The sequence below is a fragment of the Pelobates fuscus genome, chromosome 7 (assembly GCF_036172605.1).
Source record: "Pelobates fuscus isolate aPelFus1 chromosome 7, aPelFus1.pri, whole genome shotgun sequence".
Lineage (NCBI taxonomy): Eukaryota > Metazoa > Chordata > Amphibia > Anura > Pelobatidae > Pelobates > Pelobates fuscus.
In genome coordinates, this window is record NC_086323.1 from 142,129,404 (window position 1) to 142,145,935 (window position 16,532).

A 16,532-nucleotide genomic window follows, 5' to 3' on the forward strand; every position below is an offset into this window, starting at 1 on the left:
GTCCTACTGCCAGTTTCTGGAAGACACCTTCTTCAAGCAGTGGTACAGGAAGAAGTCTGCATCCTTCAAGAAAAACATGGTTTTCATGCAGGACAATGCTCCATCACACGCGTCCAAGTACTCCACAGCGTGGCTGGCAAGAAAGGGTATAAAAGAAGAAAATCTAATGACATGGCCTCCTTGTTCACCTGATCTGAACCCCATTGAGAACCTGTGGTCCATCATCAAATGTGAGATTTACAAGGAGGGAAAACAGTACACCTCTCTGAACAGTGTCTGGGAGGCTGTGGTTGCTGCTGCATGCAATGTTGATGGTGAACAGATCAAAACACTGACAGAATCCATGGATGGCAGGCTTTTGAGTGTCCTTGCAAAGAAAGGTGGCTATATTGGTCACTGATTTGTTTTTGTTTTGTTTTTGAATGTCAGAAATGTATATTTGTGAATGTTGAGATGTTATATTGGTTTCACTGGTAAAAATAAATAATTGAAATGGGTATATATTTGTTTTTTGTTAAGTTGCCTAATAATTATGCACAGTAATAGTCACCTGCACACACAGATATCCCCCTATAACTAAAAACAAACTAAAAACTACTTCCAAAAATATTCAGCTTTGATATTAATGAGTTTTTTGGGTTCATTGAGAACATGGTTGTTGTTCAATAATAAAATTATTCCTCAAAAATACAACTTGCCTAATAATTCTGCACTCCCTGTATATATCCTTATTTTCTGTATCTCTAGTCTATATGATTACATTCAATCGTTAAGGGGAGGTTTTTCATAAATCCTCACAAATCCCCCCCCCCCCAAATCATAAATCATGTCAATATTAAAATATAATAATACTAATACAAGGACAGTGAAAAACACTTACAGTCTGGGCAAAACAGATATTTGTGTGAAAACCGGACATCAGAACGCCACACCTGAAATATCATGAAAACGGCATTAATGGAGATATCAGAGCAGAATTATATATCTGGCTGTTAATGTATAGAATTTACAGGGAAAAAAAAATGTTCAGATTTTTACCTATAATGGCAACATATAAACATTATTTATTTTTATTGTTTTTGAAAAATGATTATTCCTTTTTTTCCAACTTACAAAATAGTGTATGGATTTAACAATGAAATCAGACATGGTAGGAAACAGAACCATGAATTGCAAAGTTGACAACACACGCAAAGCACTATAACTGCTGCGTAACTGCTGAATTTACTGGTAATGTTACTATCAGTCTGAAGATGGCATCCATTGTTCACTGCTGTTCAGGTTGGATGGACTCATACTTGTGATGCAGATGTTTTTTTTTTTGCGAGCATAAGGTCCAACAGTTGCTTAGGTAACAGTATACAGTCGTACAATTCAAAATGCGCAAAGGTAATACATATATTGTGCCCATTTTTTTTAAAGGTATACAAGAATATACAGTGGCTGTAACTAACATATATAACGTTGGCATTTTAACTCTATAAGGGTAAGTCGAGTGTGTAAGGTGTTGGAGGTGTCTAGAGGACATGCCTATCTCTGTATCCCTGAGCTCGGGGGGCGGGGGAGAAGTAGTAGATGTCGCCCTGTGGTTTGGTCCACTAATGAGTGGTGCGGTTAGTGTCATGTCCCCTTGCTGTCATGCCCTCTCCTGAGGTAGTGAGACATGTGGGTGATGCAGATGTTTAAGACAACAGACAGGCAGTCTGTGGGTGCTGGGGAGATTCTCATTATTGTCAACCTACTTTAACCCCTTCAGGACGGGTGACGGACGAGGTCCGTCATCAAGGGAATACCCTTAACGACGGGTGACGGACCTCGTCCGTCACGCGGTAAAATTAACCCCAGATCGCCGCAATCGCGGCGATCGTGGGGTTAATGGTGCTCCCGGTCTGCCTCTGTATTAGAGGCAGACCGGGAGCACCGAATCCGGCTGCCCCAGCACATGTACCCGCTCTGACAGCATGTCAGAGCGAGCACATGTGCTGTGTATACTTACCTTCCGCCTCCCTGCACTTCCGGGTTCACTGTGAAGTTCAGGGAGACGGATCAGTGCTGATCCTGCCCCCTAGTGTAAAAAAAGTAAATTTAAAATCCCACCCCCCTTTACCCATTTTAATAAAAAATTAACCCCTTCCCTGCCAATTGATCACTGACTACAGTGATCAATTGGCAGGGATTACATTTTAATATGATCTGATTTTTTTTTTTTAACCCCTGAGGGTTAATTTTTTTTTATTTTTTTTTTAACCCTCAGGGGTTAAATTTATTTTATTAATTAGTTTAAATATTTTAAAATTATAAATTTAGCTAGCTGGGGAGGGTGGAAGTTAGTGGGGAATTGGGGGATTTAGTGTTAGGCTAACTAGGGGTTAACGTTAAAAAAGTTTTAAAATAAGCTTTAAAAAGTTAAAAAATTAAGTTAAAAAAAAAGTTTTAATAACGTTTAAGTAAAAAATTTAAAAAAATAAACCCTTTACCCAGTCCAAATAAAAATTAACCCCTTCCCTGCCAGTCGATCACTGCCTACAGTGATCAAAATACAGATCACAGTATTATACTGTGATCTAATTTTTTTTAACCCCTGACGATTAACTTTTATTTATTTTTTTAACCCTCAGGGGTTACATTTATTTAATTAACTAATTTAAATATTGTATAATTAAATATTTTGCTAGCTGGGGTGGGTGGGAGTTATGGGAAAATGGGGAATTTACTGTTAGTGCTGCTTACTGCTAGTTAGGGGTTAACGGTAAAAAAAAAGCTTAGAAAAATGTTAAATCTGTAAAAAAAGTTTTACGAAAGTTTAAGAAACTTTAAAAAAATTAATAAGCATAACAAAAGTTTAAAAAATAGTTTTAAAAAGTAAAAAAAGTAAAAAAAAAGTTAAAAAATACATTTAATAACGCTCATTACCACTACACCTGGTACAAGCTAGCGGAAAAATTATCCCACGCTAAGGTTCAAAATATGCCTTTTGAAATACCCTGGGATGTCTTCTTTAAGAAATGGTATGGCTTTATGGGGTATTTGGATTATATAGCCTGGTAAAATACTCTAAAATGGGACATGGGCACAGCGTAAAAATGTAAAGTTTGAAAAAAATGGAATGGCTGTGTCCCAAATGTGCCCCTCCGATGTCCACATTTACCTGGCAAAGGTAAATACGGGGGTATTTTTGTACTCAGCCGACATAGCTAAGCAACATATAAAGTACTATAGAGTGGTGGTACACCTAAGGTTTGCAAAATATACTGTGCAAACTCACTTTGTGTGTCAAAAAGGCAGAAAAAACGCTTATTACCACTACACCTGGTACAAGCTAGCGGAAAAATGATCCCACGCTAAGGTTCAAAATATGCCTTTTGAAATACCCTGGGATGTCTTCTTTAAGAAATGGTATGGCTTTATGGGGTATTTGGATTATATAGCCTGGTAAAATACTCTAAAATGGGACATGGGCACAGCGTAAAAATGTAAAGTTTGAAAAAAATGGAATGGCTGTGTCCCAAATGTGCCCCTCCGATGTCCACATTTACCTGGCAAAGGTAAATACGGGGGTATTTTTGTACTCAGCCGACATAGCTGAGCAACATATAAAGTATTATAGAGTGGTGGTACACCTAAGGTTTGCAAAATATACTGTGCAAACTCACTTTGTGTGTCAAAAAGGCAGAAAAAACGCTTATTACCACTACACCTGGTACAAGCTAGCGGAAAAATGATCCCACGCTAAGGTTCAAAATATGCCTTTTGAAATACCCTGGGATGTCTTCTTTAAGAAATGGTATGCCTTTGTGGGGTATTTGGATTATATAGCCTGGTAAAATACTCTAAAATGGGACATGGGCACAGCGTAAAAATGTAAAGTTTGAAAAAAACTGGAATGACTATGTCCCAAATGTGCCCCTCTGATGTCCACATATACCTGGCAAAGGTACATACGGGGGTATTTTTGTACTCAGCTGACATAGCTGAGCAACATATGAAGTATTATACAGTCGTAGCACACATAAGGTTTGCAAAATATACTGTGCAAACTCACTTTGTGTGTCAAAAAGGCAGAAAAACGCTTATTACCACTACACCTGGTACAAGCTAGCGGAAAAATTATCCCACGCTAAGGTTCAAAATATGCCTTTTGAAATACCCTGGGGTGTCTACTTTAAGAAATGGTAGGCCTTTGTGGGGTAGTTTGAATTTAAAACCTGCGAAGATGCTTGGAAATTGCACATAGGCCCAGCGTCAAAATCCAAAGTTCTGTAAAAACTGATATGGCTTGGTCTCCAATATGGCACTGTAGCTTCACAAAATAGTGCCAAAGACATTCATTGGGGATGTCTTTTTACTCAGAAGACTTAGCTGAGCATAATTTGGAGGTTTTGAACTTAGTGGCACATATGAAATATACAAAATGCCCAGCAAAAATGCAATCCGTATGTAAAAAATGCACAAAATTATTTTTTACCACATACTTTGGCATGTAATGGTAAAAAAATGGGGGCATGTTAAGGCACAATATGCACCTTATGAGATACCCTGGAGTGTCTACTTTTACAAATGGTAGGCCTTTGTGGGGGTTTTTTGAACAGTCAAACTGTTATAATACCCCAAATGGAAGCATAGGCTCATTAAATCCGTCTCTCAAAATTCTACTGTGAATACTGAAAAGGACAGGTCTCCTGTATGGCACTGTAGCTTCACGAAATAGTGCCATAGACATACAATGGGGGTGTCCTTTTACTCAGAAGACTTAGCTGAGCATAATTTGGGGGGTTTGAACTTAGTGGCACATATGAAATATACAAAATGCCCAGCAAAAATGCAATCCGTATGTAAAAAATGCACAAAATTATTTTTTACCACATACTTTGGCATGTAATGGTAAAAAAATGGGGGCATGTTAAGGCACAATATGCACCTTATGAGATACCCTGGAGTGTCTACTTTTACAAATGGTAGGCCTTTGTGGGGTTTTTTTGAACAGTCAAACTGTTATAATACCCCAAATGGAAGCATAGGCTCATTAAATCCGTCTCTCAAAATTCTACTGTGAATACTGACAAGGACAGGTCTCCTATATGGCACTGTAGCTTCACAAAATAGTGCCAAAGACATACAATGGGGGTACCGTTGTACTCAGCAGAAGTAACTGAACACATAATAAAACTTTGTACAGGAATAGCACACACCAACTTTACAAAATACACATGAGAAGTTCTTTGTTATAAGTTTGTGTGCGAAAACCCCCAAAAAACACAATTTTACTCCAATATTTAGCAGAGGTTGGCGGTAAAATGGCTACGTAGAAAGTGTCAAAACAACCTTAGGTAAATAGCCTGTGGTGTCTACTTTATATAAATATATACTTTTGTGTGGCAATTTTGTTTTCTTTTATGGCTATTAAACTTACAAGACAAACATACCAAATTCTAAAATCGCTCCACATTAAAAGTTTATTTTACTCCTTGTGCTTTGTGACCTGTAACTACCAAAAAATCTTAAAATCCCAGACACATTATATATTCTGTAAATCAGAACAACTAAATGAATTTATTTTTAATTACTTTCCTTAACCTGCACTAATTGTGCACACATTATTATTGCAAAAACTGTTAAAAAAAAATCAAGATTTTTCATTTTTTTTTTGCATTTTTCTGTATTTTTTAATAATAAATAAGCATTTATGTAAATATATGTTACATCAAATTAAAGCCCTTTCTGTCCTTTAAAAAACGGTATATAATATGCGTCGGTGCAATAAATTAGTAAAATGCAAATTGCAGTTGAACGCAAACAGCAAAAAAATGCAAAAAATGCTTGTGTCATTAAGTGAAAGACAAGCTTCTGAAGCTCTGTCCTTAAGGGGTTAAAATGGTTTAACAAAGAAAATAAACAGAGAACAGCAGCCGTAAACCTATAGCATCCTATCCACTACATTGTGCTGCAGTGGTAATGATGATTAGTGTGCCCATCTAGTGAATATGCAAACCTCTGCAACTAGCTGTTTTTTTTATTTTGCTTATTGTATATATTGTGCACTTAAAGTGCTAATTCTCTAAATTCTCTATGACTTACAACAACCTTTTATGAGTGGCATTATATGTCTTAACTGTGAAGTTTGTGCTTGTAGTAAAAAGAACCAAAAACACTATGCTAGTTATTTACATACACGTTTCTCATTTATCTCCTCCCATTCCACTTAAGTACACATTTGCCACATGAAGCAACATACAGATTTTGGCCTTGCTGCATTATTGACATGATTATTTACTTAAGTGTGAACTGTTCAGAACTCAAAGTGAATTTCAAAATTGAAATTAAAATCTCCAAATCAGCATTCTGGCTTAAAATGTGAAATTCACTTTAAAGGGTTACCCCAAACATCATAACCACTAAAGACCGCTGACCCAGATGCTCTGTGATGGGGCAAACCATTAAGCAATGGTTTTCCCACCTACCTTGTTCTCCACCAGGAGCCGATGCACCCTGGTGATCCAGACGTACTTCCAGCTTCTGCGGTGATGCAGAAGCTAAGGCAAAAGGAACAAAAGTTACACAGAATTGTTATTATTCATCCTAGAACTCTACTTCCGGGCTGGCTGATGAAGTGGTCATGGTGATTGGAGTAACAGTTCAAATTCACATTACTGAATAATCCTAAGATTAATAATATAAGTAATTACATATAATTCTTTATATAGCACAAAATGATTTAATAGAGCTGTGAAATCTAAAACATGTTACCTGCACGCAGTTGCCCAAACTTAGATTGGGAATAGTAATGTACATCTGGCCTCCCTTGGTTGCGTTCCCCTGTAAGAAAGAAAATAATGTATTGATTGGTGTTTATATATCTCAGATTTTTTTTTTCCAAAGGATGTTTTCAATAAGGTGGGGTAATATCACTTCTATGAAATGGTGTGGCTGTAAGAGCAGCATTTGCTGCATCTATAGCTAGTCCCTAATGATCTGACTTTGTGGTAGCTTCAGCTTTTTATTCATGCTGATAGAATAGCGATAGGTGGTGCCCTCTGCACCTGAAGACTGATCTTCCAGAGGGGCATGGACTACAGCACAACATTGATCTGTCCACTGCCAAGTTTGCATGTCATATCAGTCATCTGTTGGTCACACATAAATGTATAATTTGATAAATTGTATTTATTTACTTAAAGGGACACTATAGTCACCAGAACAACTACAGCTTATTGCATTTGTTCTGGTGAGTAGAATCATTACCTTCAGGCTTTTTGCTGTAAACACTGTCTTTTCAGAGAAAATGCAGTGTTTACATTACAGCCTAGTGATAACTTCACTGGCCACTCCTCAGATAGCTGTTAGAGATCCTTCCTGGGTCATGGCTGCCTAAAATGCATCCAAACATTCAGTGTTTGCATTCAGACACTGAACTTTCCTCATAGAGATTCATTGATTCTATTCATCTCTATGAGGGGATGCTGATTGGCCAGGTCTGTGTTTGAATTGTGCTGGATCTGCCCCTGATCTGCCTCTTTGTCAGTTTCAGCCAATCCTGTGGGGAAGCACTATGATTGGATCAGGCCACCACTTCTGATGATGTTTTTTTTCTTTGAGGCAAACAGCATGCATAGTTACAGCTTCTGGCTTGAATACAGTCAGGGACGGACTGACAGCCTTCTGGGCCCTCTGGCAAAATTAGATCCTGGACTCTTCGAAAACCATATTAAGTATTAAAGGGACACTATAGTCACCAGAACAACTACAGATTAATGTAGTTGTTCTGATGCCCATAGCTAGTTCCTGCAGGCTTTTTAACGTAAACACTGGCTTTTAGAAAAGGAGGTGTTTACATTGCTGCCTAGGAACACCTTAAGTGGGAGTCATTCAGACAGCCACTAGAGTTGCTTGATAGGTCAGTGCTGCTGATGTTTAGTATCTCCACACTCTGCATGGAGACACCATAAGGATTGATTCATTGCATCTCAATGCAGAGGTGATAATTGGTGTAGTGTGGCATTTTGCTGCGCATGTTTTTCTATGAAAAAGAATTTGTGTAGTGCCAGAGAGTATAAAATGCAGACGTGTAGCGTAAATGGGTAAATGCATTGTTCCATGAGTGAGTAGAGCAGATGTTTTTAAAAGCAGGAGTGTATTTGTATGGAATGTTGATGTGTGAATGTAAGGGTGTATTTATGTTGAATGTGAATACAGGGGTGTAATTTGTGGAGGACTTGTGTGTTGGTGTATGAATGCCAGTGTGTATTAGTATGAAATGTCTGTGTGAGAATGTAAAGATAGATTTGTATGGACTGTTTGTGTGTGAATGCAGTATGTTTGCACAGTATATATGTGAATGCAGGAGTGTATTTTATGTGTGCAGAGTTTAAGCATGTGAATGAGGGGTGTATGTAACATTTGTGTAAGAGTACATGTGTATGTGTGAATTAGAGGTGTATTTCAACCTGTGTCAGTGTATGTGTGAATGAGAGATGTATTTTAAACCTGTGTGTGAATGAGAGGTGTATTTGAAACCTGTGTGTGAATGAGGTGTATTTGAAACCTGTGTCAGAGTGTGTGAATGAGAGGTGTATTTGAAACCTGTGTCAGAGTCAGTGAATGAGAGGTGTATTTGAAACCTGTGTGTGAATGAGAGGTGTATTTGAAACCTGTGTCAGAGTCCGTGAATGAGAGGTGTATTTGAAACCTGTGTGTGAATGAGAGGTGTATTTGAAACCTGTGTGTGAATGAGGTGTATTTGAAACCTGTGTCAGAGTGTGTGAATGAGAGGTGTATTTGAAACCTGTGTCAGAGTGTGTGAATGAGAGGTGTATTTGAAACCTGTGTCAGAGTGTGTGAATGAGAGGTGTATTTGAAACCTGTGTCAGAGTGTGTGAATGAGAGGTGTATTTGAAACCTGTGTCAGAGTGTGTGAATGAGAGGTGTATTTGAAACCTGTGTCAGAGTGTGTGAATGAGAGGTGTATTTAAAACCTGGGTCAGTGTGTGTGAATGAGAAATGTATTTGAAACCTGGGTCAGTGTGTGTGAATGAGAAATGTATTTAAAACCTGTGTCAGTGTGTGTGAATGAGAGGTGTATTTGAAACCTGTGTCAGTGTGTGTGAATGAGAGGTGTATTTGAAACCTGTGTCAGTGTGTGTGAATGAGAAATGTACTTGAAACCTGTGTCAGTGTGTGTGAATGAGAAATGTATTTGAAACCTGTGTCAGTGTGTGTGAATGAGAAATGTATTTGAAACCTGGGTCAGTGTGTGTGAATGAGAAATGTATTTGAAACCTGGGCCAGTGTGTGTGAATGAGAGGTGTATTTAAAACCTGTGTTAGTGTGTGTGAATGAGAAATGTATTTGAAACCTGTGTCAGTGTGTGTGAATGAGAAATGTATTTGAAACCTGGGTCAGTGTGTGTGAATGAGAAATGTATTTGAAACCTGGGCCAGTGTGTGTGAATGAGAGGTGTATTTAAAACCTGTGTTAGTGTGTGTGAATGAGAAATGTATTTGAAACCTGTGTCAGTGTGTGTGAATGAGAAATGTATTTGAAACCTGGGTCAGTGTGTGTGAATGAGAAATGTATTTGAAACCTGGGTCAGTGTGTGTGAATGAGAAATGTATTTGAAATTGAAACCTGGGTCAGTGTGTGTGAATGAGAGGTGTATTTAAAACCTGTGTACGTGTGTGTGAATGAGAAATGTATTTGAAACCTGGATCAGTGAGTGTGAATGAGAAATGTATTTGAAACCTGGATCAGTGTGTGTGAATGAGAGGTGTACTTAAAACACCCTGTGTACCTGTGCCCTGTCTAAGCCCTTTATCCCCCCTATTCCTCTCCCCTTTTCTCCCCTAGCCTGCTTACTTGCACCAGTTTGATGTTTTTTTTCCTTCCCCCAGCTTTCTCAAGCAGCACCTGGGGGCTGGGAGGGATCTGCTGTGCCAGGCTCCAGTCCTCACTATCCTTCCATGCTGTGAGAGCTCCGTGTGAGAGGAGAGCAGGGGTATGATGTCCCATCTTCACACGGAGCACTCTGTACTGATCGCAGGCATAGAGATGAGACCTGGCAGTGAGAGCAGGTATGCTGCCAGGTCTCACAATTAACGGGGGATTAATTTGCAAGGAGGTGTGTTGCAGGGGCCCTCCTATGTCATCATGGGCCCCTGCAACCTTTCTTTTGACTATGGAGATCTCTGATCTCCACTTCAGAATGATGCAGCCAGCCGGGCCCTGACTCACTCGGGCCCTCTGTCCATGACCGATCTGCCAGAGTGGTCAGTCCGCCCCTGAATACAGTAGATTTTGCTATATTTATGGATGCATGAGGGGCTAGATGGTGGTTTTAACACTATAGTGACAGGAATACATGTATGTGTTCCTGACCCTATAGTAATTCTTTAAACATATCAGTTAGTTAGTTTCGTATCCTCACCCCTGTTGTTCTTTGTTTCATTATTCTTAAATGAAAGCTGAACTTCACCCATTTTTTCAATTGCTCTAAACCAGCGTTTCCCAATTGTTGTTCTGTGGAACCCTAAGGTCCCGCGAGAACAAAATTGGGGTTCCGCTGTGAATTGCCACATCCAAGATGGCCATTGCTGTTCCTGGAAGGTCGGAAAGAGCAGAGATCACACGACCGCGATCTTATTAAGAGATTGCAAGACTGTGCCATTATGCAAGCCTTCTGTCAGCCCGCCCTCCGTTAGCCTTCACATCCACTCCAGTGATCCAGTGATAGAGAGTGGAAGCATTCAGACAGACGCTCAGCTCACATTGTTGGCCACAGGAGAAAGGATTTATTTTACTGCCTTTATATATAACAGCCCTTTAGAGTAGTGCCCTTTGAGGCATATGGGGGATAGGTTTATTTATTTTAATTTTTTGTAGAGATTGTGTTAAAAGTCTGCAGCTGAAAACAAGTTACTTGGGTTGAACTTCTCATATTTTTGTTGGTTAAACTTATTTACATATATTTTCTTATGCTTACTATCTGTTAAAACAGTATCCTTTGCAGTCAGGTAGTGAAATCTGTACTGAAGTGTTTTTTACACTCCAAGACTGCCTCAAAGTCCTGCTTATGGTTAAGTTCTGAGTGCTTTATAAAACATCCTTTGCAGTCAGGTAGTGAGATCTGATTTTTTTTCAGGTCAGATAAGTGTTTTTGTTATTTTACCAACCAACAACCATTAATTTAGACATCTGGTTAAAACAAGGAACTATCAAGAGAAAATTATTACTACTCCTAACTGTTCGTCACTTATAGAAACTGAGAAAAAAGATACAACAAGAAATCGAGAAAATAGGTCCCAATATGCTGAATCTACTGTTTCTCAAATAGCAGAGACAAGTGACAAGGCAAAGTTAAAGAGAAAAGCACACACTGCTACCCAATCTTCTTCTCAAACAAAGAAAAGAAAATATAATGAAAGATACTTATCATTTGGATTCACACGTGCCAAAAATAAACATATTCCTCAAGCACAATGCTTACTTCGCAAGAAAATATTTCCAAACAGTTCGTTAGCACCTGCTAAATTACGTCGTCATTTTGAGCAAAACCACACAGAGTACAAAGATAAAGACAATGCCTTTTTTAAGAGAAAAGCTTCAGAAGTATCATAAGACTAAACAGTTTATGAGCAAAATATTTTTAAATGATAATAAAAAAGCCGATTATTAAAAGGGTTGTGGTACGGCACAATTTTTTTCCGGGAGTTCCTCGATGTTGGTATACTGTATCCAAGGGTTCCACAGAAAAAAATAATTGGGAACCCCTGTTCTAACCAAAGGAATGTTTCAAAAGACTCATGATACTGTGTGCATGCGTATCATACATTGTGTGTATGTGTTATACGAATAATTTAACTACCCTCACTTGTCTTATATGGTAAAAAACTAAAGCGGGGCATTATGGTTGGGGAATGCTGCTGGATATAAAAGGCAGCAAAGTAATAACAGTGGCAAAAGGAATGGAAACGAAAGGGGGGAAAAAAAGAAAAGGGAAAATTAAAAAAGGAAAAGAAGAAAGGGAGTGAAGGTATTTGACAAGTGATTCAGTAATCATTTATAGTCTTTTAAAAAACTATTAGAATTTGTTGACTGCTCAGGACACAAATCCTCTAATGCGATGACTTACATGATATACAGATGAATGAGGATCACATTGTTTTGTGGTAATATTTGGCTTGCATATTACTACATCAAATGTCATTGGTACTGGAGTGGAGACAGTGATGAGTGTGTTAAAAAGTTGCCTTTCCACATGTACATCCCACACTCGATCTGTAATTAAAAAAGAAAGTAAAATTCAGTTTATAGGAACCCAATACTTTCATGTAATGTGTATGTCATTTGTGTAATTACATTTCTTATTTAATACTGGAATGAAGGCTATTGTTTGCACTAAATGATAGCGGTTTAAGCACATTTCACCATAACCATAAGTTTTATTGTAATCACATTAAGTTTTACTGTGGGCTTTATTGCCATGGTGCTCTGTGATACCACACCATCTGAGCTCCTACAAAGATGGACAGTCAGGAAGGGGAGGATTTTGGCTCCAAAGAGAAACTATCCTTCAATTGGTGTATACAGGGAATGCAATGCCTTATACAAATCTCACTCACAAGTAAACTACTGTCACTTTCAACCAGACAGTTTTAAGAAATTAAAAAGTCTCATCCACAGAATTAGTGTCCAATGGAAACAAAATATATCATACATTGTGTGTCTGCTTCCCTTTTCCTGGATTGCCTAGCTTTTAAAGGTCTAGCATAACTGCTGGCACAGTAAGTCATTGTTACTTTGGAGTCACAAGAGACTTGTCACATGCTGGTGGTATAACGAGATAGAATTCTCATTATATCATCAGGACTGGATCTGCAAATTAAGTCCAAATAAGATTATTTTAGTTTAAATGTAATTTAACCCCTTAAGGACACATGACATGTGTGACATGTCATGATTCCCTTTTATTCCAGAAGTTTGGTCCTTAAGGGGTTAAATAACATACAATGCAAATTAAACAACTGAAACTATACATATAGCTGTCGTAAAAGGTGTGTATAAAATAATCAGACAAAACCAGTTTGTTTTTAAAAATATGTAGGAAGTAATTTTAGCGCTATTGTTTAAAGTAAATTAACCTGGTTTGTTTTTCTAAGCTATTTAGTAAATTTGAACTATAAATATATAATTGTATTTATCTATGCTTAAATGTGCATGTTCTCTGATCCTATTAGTTCAATTTTCTTAGTAATTAGCTGTCATGATTTTGTGTTATTTTTTTATACAAATCCTTAGTGATTAAATATAATGACAGTCAACAAGCAGGATATCTTAGCATAGCCATACAGATTTACTGTATATGCATATACCGGTACTTTTATTTCTTTAGAATAAAATACACATGTATCATAGTTACTATATGCAACGTTACTATGTCTTTTATATTGTAAAATAGTAGTTCTAAGTGACATTTGTATAGTTCAGTTCATGAGTAAAAGTAAATGAATGTACAGCTTTGTTAGAAATCTGTATTATAGGATTGCAAAGAATTTCAAGTTGCAGACTGCTAGTGTTTGTTTAAAAAAAATCTGCGACCTATAAAAGACGTGTACAGTTGGGAGAAACAACACAGAGTTGACTATGATGAGCTATAAAATAGCTGTGTTAGAAAATGAAACTTATTTGCTAATTTGTTTTCTAAAACCTGCAAGTGGGCTGTCAACACACTGCTTAGTGACTAACCCTTAAATAGTTGCCTGCACATAAACAACAGAAATGTCATGCCTTGGTATTACACAGGCTATTAAATGCTATTTAGCAAATAAATGAAATTTCTTAAAGAAACATATTTACCGTGAGACATGTCAACAACAGAAAATGCCACTGACCTGTAACAAATGCCATTACTAAATAGAAACAAAATTAAAATGGCTTTGTCACCTTAAGAGTACATTTCTGCTATTGCTTCTCTTCCATTATCGGTTCTTCTATTCTGATCTATTTCTCTTTATAACATATGACAAAGTAGGGACTACTTTGCCGTATGTATTTTTCCTAAGCTTGAAAACGGTGGAGCTTGAAGGACAATTGTCACCTCAAAACTATTTTTTAATATAAAAAGAATTTCAAGTTTTGAAAGAAAACATATTCTTAAATTAACTATACGCAAAAAAATAATAATTAGAAAACCACAACACTGCCTTTAGTATAAATCAAGATTATTAAGCCATATAGATACACCTTGGGTTAGACAGTGTTTGTAAACCAACAGTTAGTCTCTATGGTCTTCCCAACTTCACTCCCATAGAGACTAATTGTCTGTTTTCAAACACTGTCTGACCCAAGATGTACGTATATGGCTGAAGAATCAGGTCATATACTAAAAGTAGGGTTACGTTTTCTTTTTTACACATACATAATTTTAGAAAAAAAATCTATTGGACGTCTAAACTTGCTAAAAGGATTATTATATTAATAAAAAGCTTTGAGGTGGCATTTGTCCTTTAAAGGACCACTCTAGGCACCCAGACCACTTCAGCTTAATGAGGTGGTCTGGGTGCCAGGTCCCTCTAGGATTAACCTTTTTTTTTATAAACATAGCAGTTTCAGAGAAACTGCTGTGTTTATACTGAGGGTTAATCCAGCCTCCAAAACCTCTAGTGGCTGTCTCATTGACAGCCGCTAGAGGCGCTTGCGTGCTTCTCACTGTGAAAATCAGTGAGAGCACGCAAGCGTCCATAGGAAAGCATTGTAAATGCTTTCCTATGCGACCGGCTGAATGCGAGCGCGGCTCCTGCCGCGCATGCGCATTCAGCCGATGACGTCGCAAGGAAGAAGAGGAGGAGGAGGAAAGCTCCCCGCCCGGCGCTGGAGAAAGAGGTAAGTTTAACCCCTTCCTCCCCCCAGAGCCCGGGCGGGAGTGGGTCCCTGAGGGTGGGGGCACCTTCAGGGCACTATAGTGCCAGGAAAACGAGTATGTTTTCCTGGCACTATAGTGGTCCTTTAAGGCAAGCTTGACAAAGGAAGTGGAGCTCGATTTGTGCCTTTGTCAAATACATAATGCAAAGTATTCCTACTTGGTCTTATTTTTTTTTATTTGTTTTAAAGAGAGCTAGATCAGAAATAAATTAAAAAGAAAAGATTCTAAGAGAGGAATAGACGAGGAAACACTAGGAGAAAGGTACGTTTGAGGTGACAGAGCAGATTTATAGAACCAATAAATGTAATTGTTATGAATACAGCCCATGATGTACTGATTTAATGAATAATGATGATATATACAGTATATAGTTTACATTATGCAGTCTGGCAGTGCGTAGTATTATTGGTTCTCCCTCCCAGTGTCTGATACCCACTGATGGTCACACGCTGACTCCACGTGCTTCCCATGGAGGCCGTCCCACACTCTCTGCCTGTGCTGGGGGTCCAGGCAGCAGCCAATGGCAGCCTCGGTCTCGCGGATTCGTTTCCGGAAGCGACTGTGATCCCGAGCGAACTCCTCCCAGACGCCTTTGCGCGCCATTTTGTTAGCATAACTCCAGGTGACTATGCGACGCACGCTGATAACTGGGGAGAAGCGGACTCTCCTGGCCTGGCCGGCCGCGTGCTCCAACTCCTCACCGCTCTCCATCTCAGGGTCCTCTCCCCCCCCTGGGCCACAGTCCATGCCTGTTGGTTTTGCCTGTCTCCTGTTGTTTCTTATGGCCCTGGGAGAGTCCATGTGCGAGCAGGGGGGGCGCTCTGCTGCTCTCTGGGGGTGTCCTGTCTGTCGGCATGGAGAAGGCCAGCGGGTGGTAGGGGTCCTGGCAGAAGGAGACCCACAACTCCTCGGCCTCTCTCTCCTCCTCGGAGTCTCTCTCGGAGTCTGAAGACCAGAATCCGTCTTCATGGTCGCAGAGCCGTGACCGGTCTCCACCCGCGGAGCTCCCCTCCATCTCTTGCCGAGACCTGCCCTCATCCGCTTGCATTGGAGCCCACAGACCGGAGCCCAGCTCTGACCGCTCCTACTGGGACCGGCTCCTACTGCGGGGCTCAGCCAGCGGCCGACCTGCTCACTGAGGGTGTGCTCCTCACACCGGCCGCCGGGGGCGCTGCAGCACATGGGCCAGCCAGGGCTATAGGGGCGTGACGTCACGGGCTGCAGCCCGGCCGAGACAACGCTACACGTGGGGGGGGAGAGGGGGAATAACTTATAGAGCATGAAAACCCAGAGAGAGCTATAACTTGGGGGTAGATGGATAGAGACTGGCAGGGTGTAGATATAACATGGGGGTAGATGGATAGAGACTGGCTGGGTGTAGATGGACCAAGAGGGATAGAACCTGGGAGGGACCACAAAATGGGAAAAGTAGAGCAAATAAAAGCCCCACACAGCTGAAACAGGAAAATCTAATCTTATTAGTCCATGATAAAGCATGCGAACAAAAAGGACTGATAAATGTCAACTCTTTGCTTTTACCTAAATTGATAGAAAAGCAGTAGATGTTAACAATGTTAGGCACCAGTTGTTTCTGAAGCCCCCTAATGATTGTCTGACAGTC

General features: G+C 39.4%; 1 protein-coding gene across 1 annotated transcript in view; it reads right to left on the reverse strand.

The window, feature by feature from the left end:
- The window catches only part of IL17RE (interleukin 17 receptor E), a 101,098-nt gene that overhangs the window by 6,766 nt on the left and 77,800 nt on the right, over positions 1-16,532 (reverse strand). Inside the window, exons 12-14 of the mRNA XM_063428147.1 lie at positions 12,122-12,267; positions 6,745-6,813; positions 881-932 (exon numbers count right to left, since the gene is read on the reverse strand). Of these exons, the coding sequence (XP_063284217.1) occupies positions 881-932; positions 6,745-6,813; positions 12,122-12,267 (267 nt within the window). The remainder of the gene's footprint in view (positions 1-880; positions 933-6,744; positions 6,814-12,121; positions 12,268-16,532) is intronic.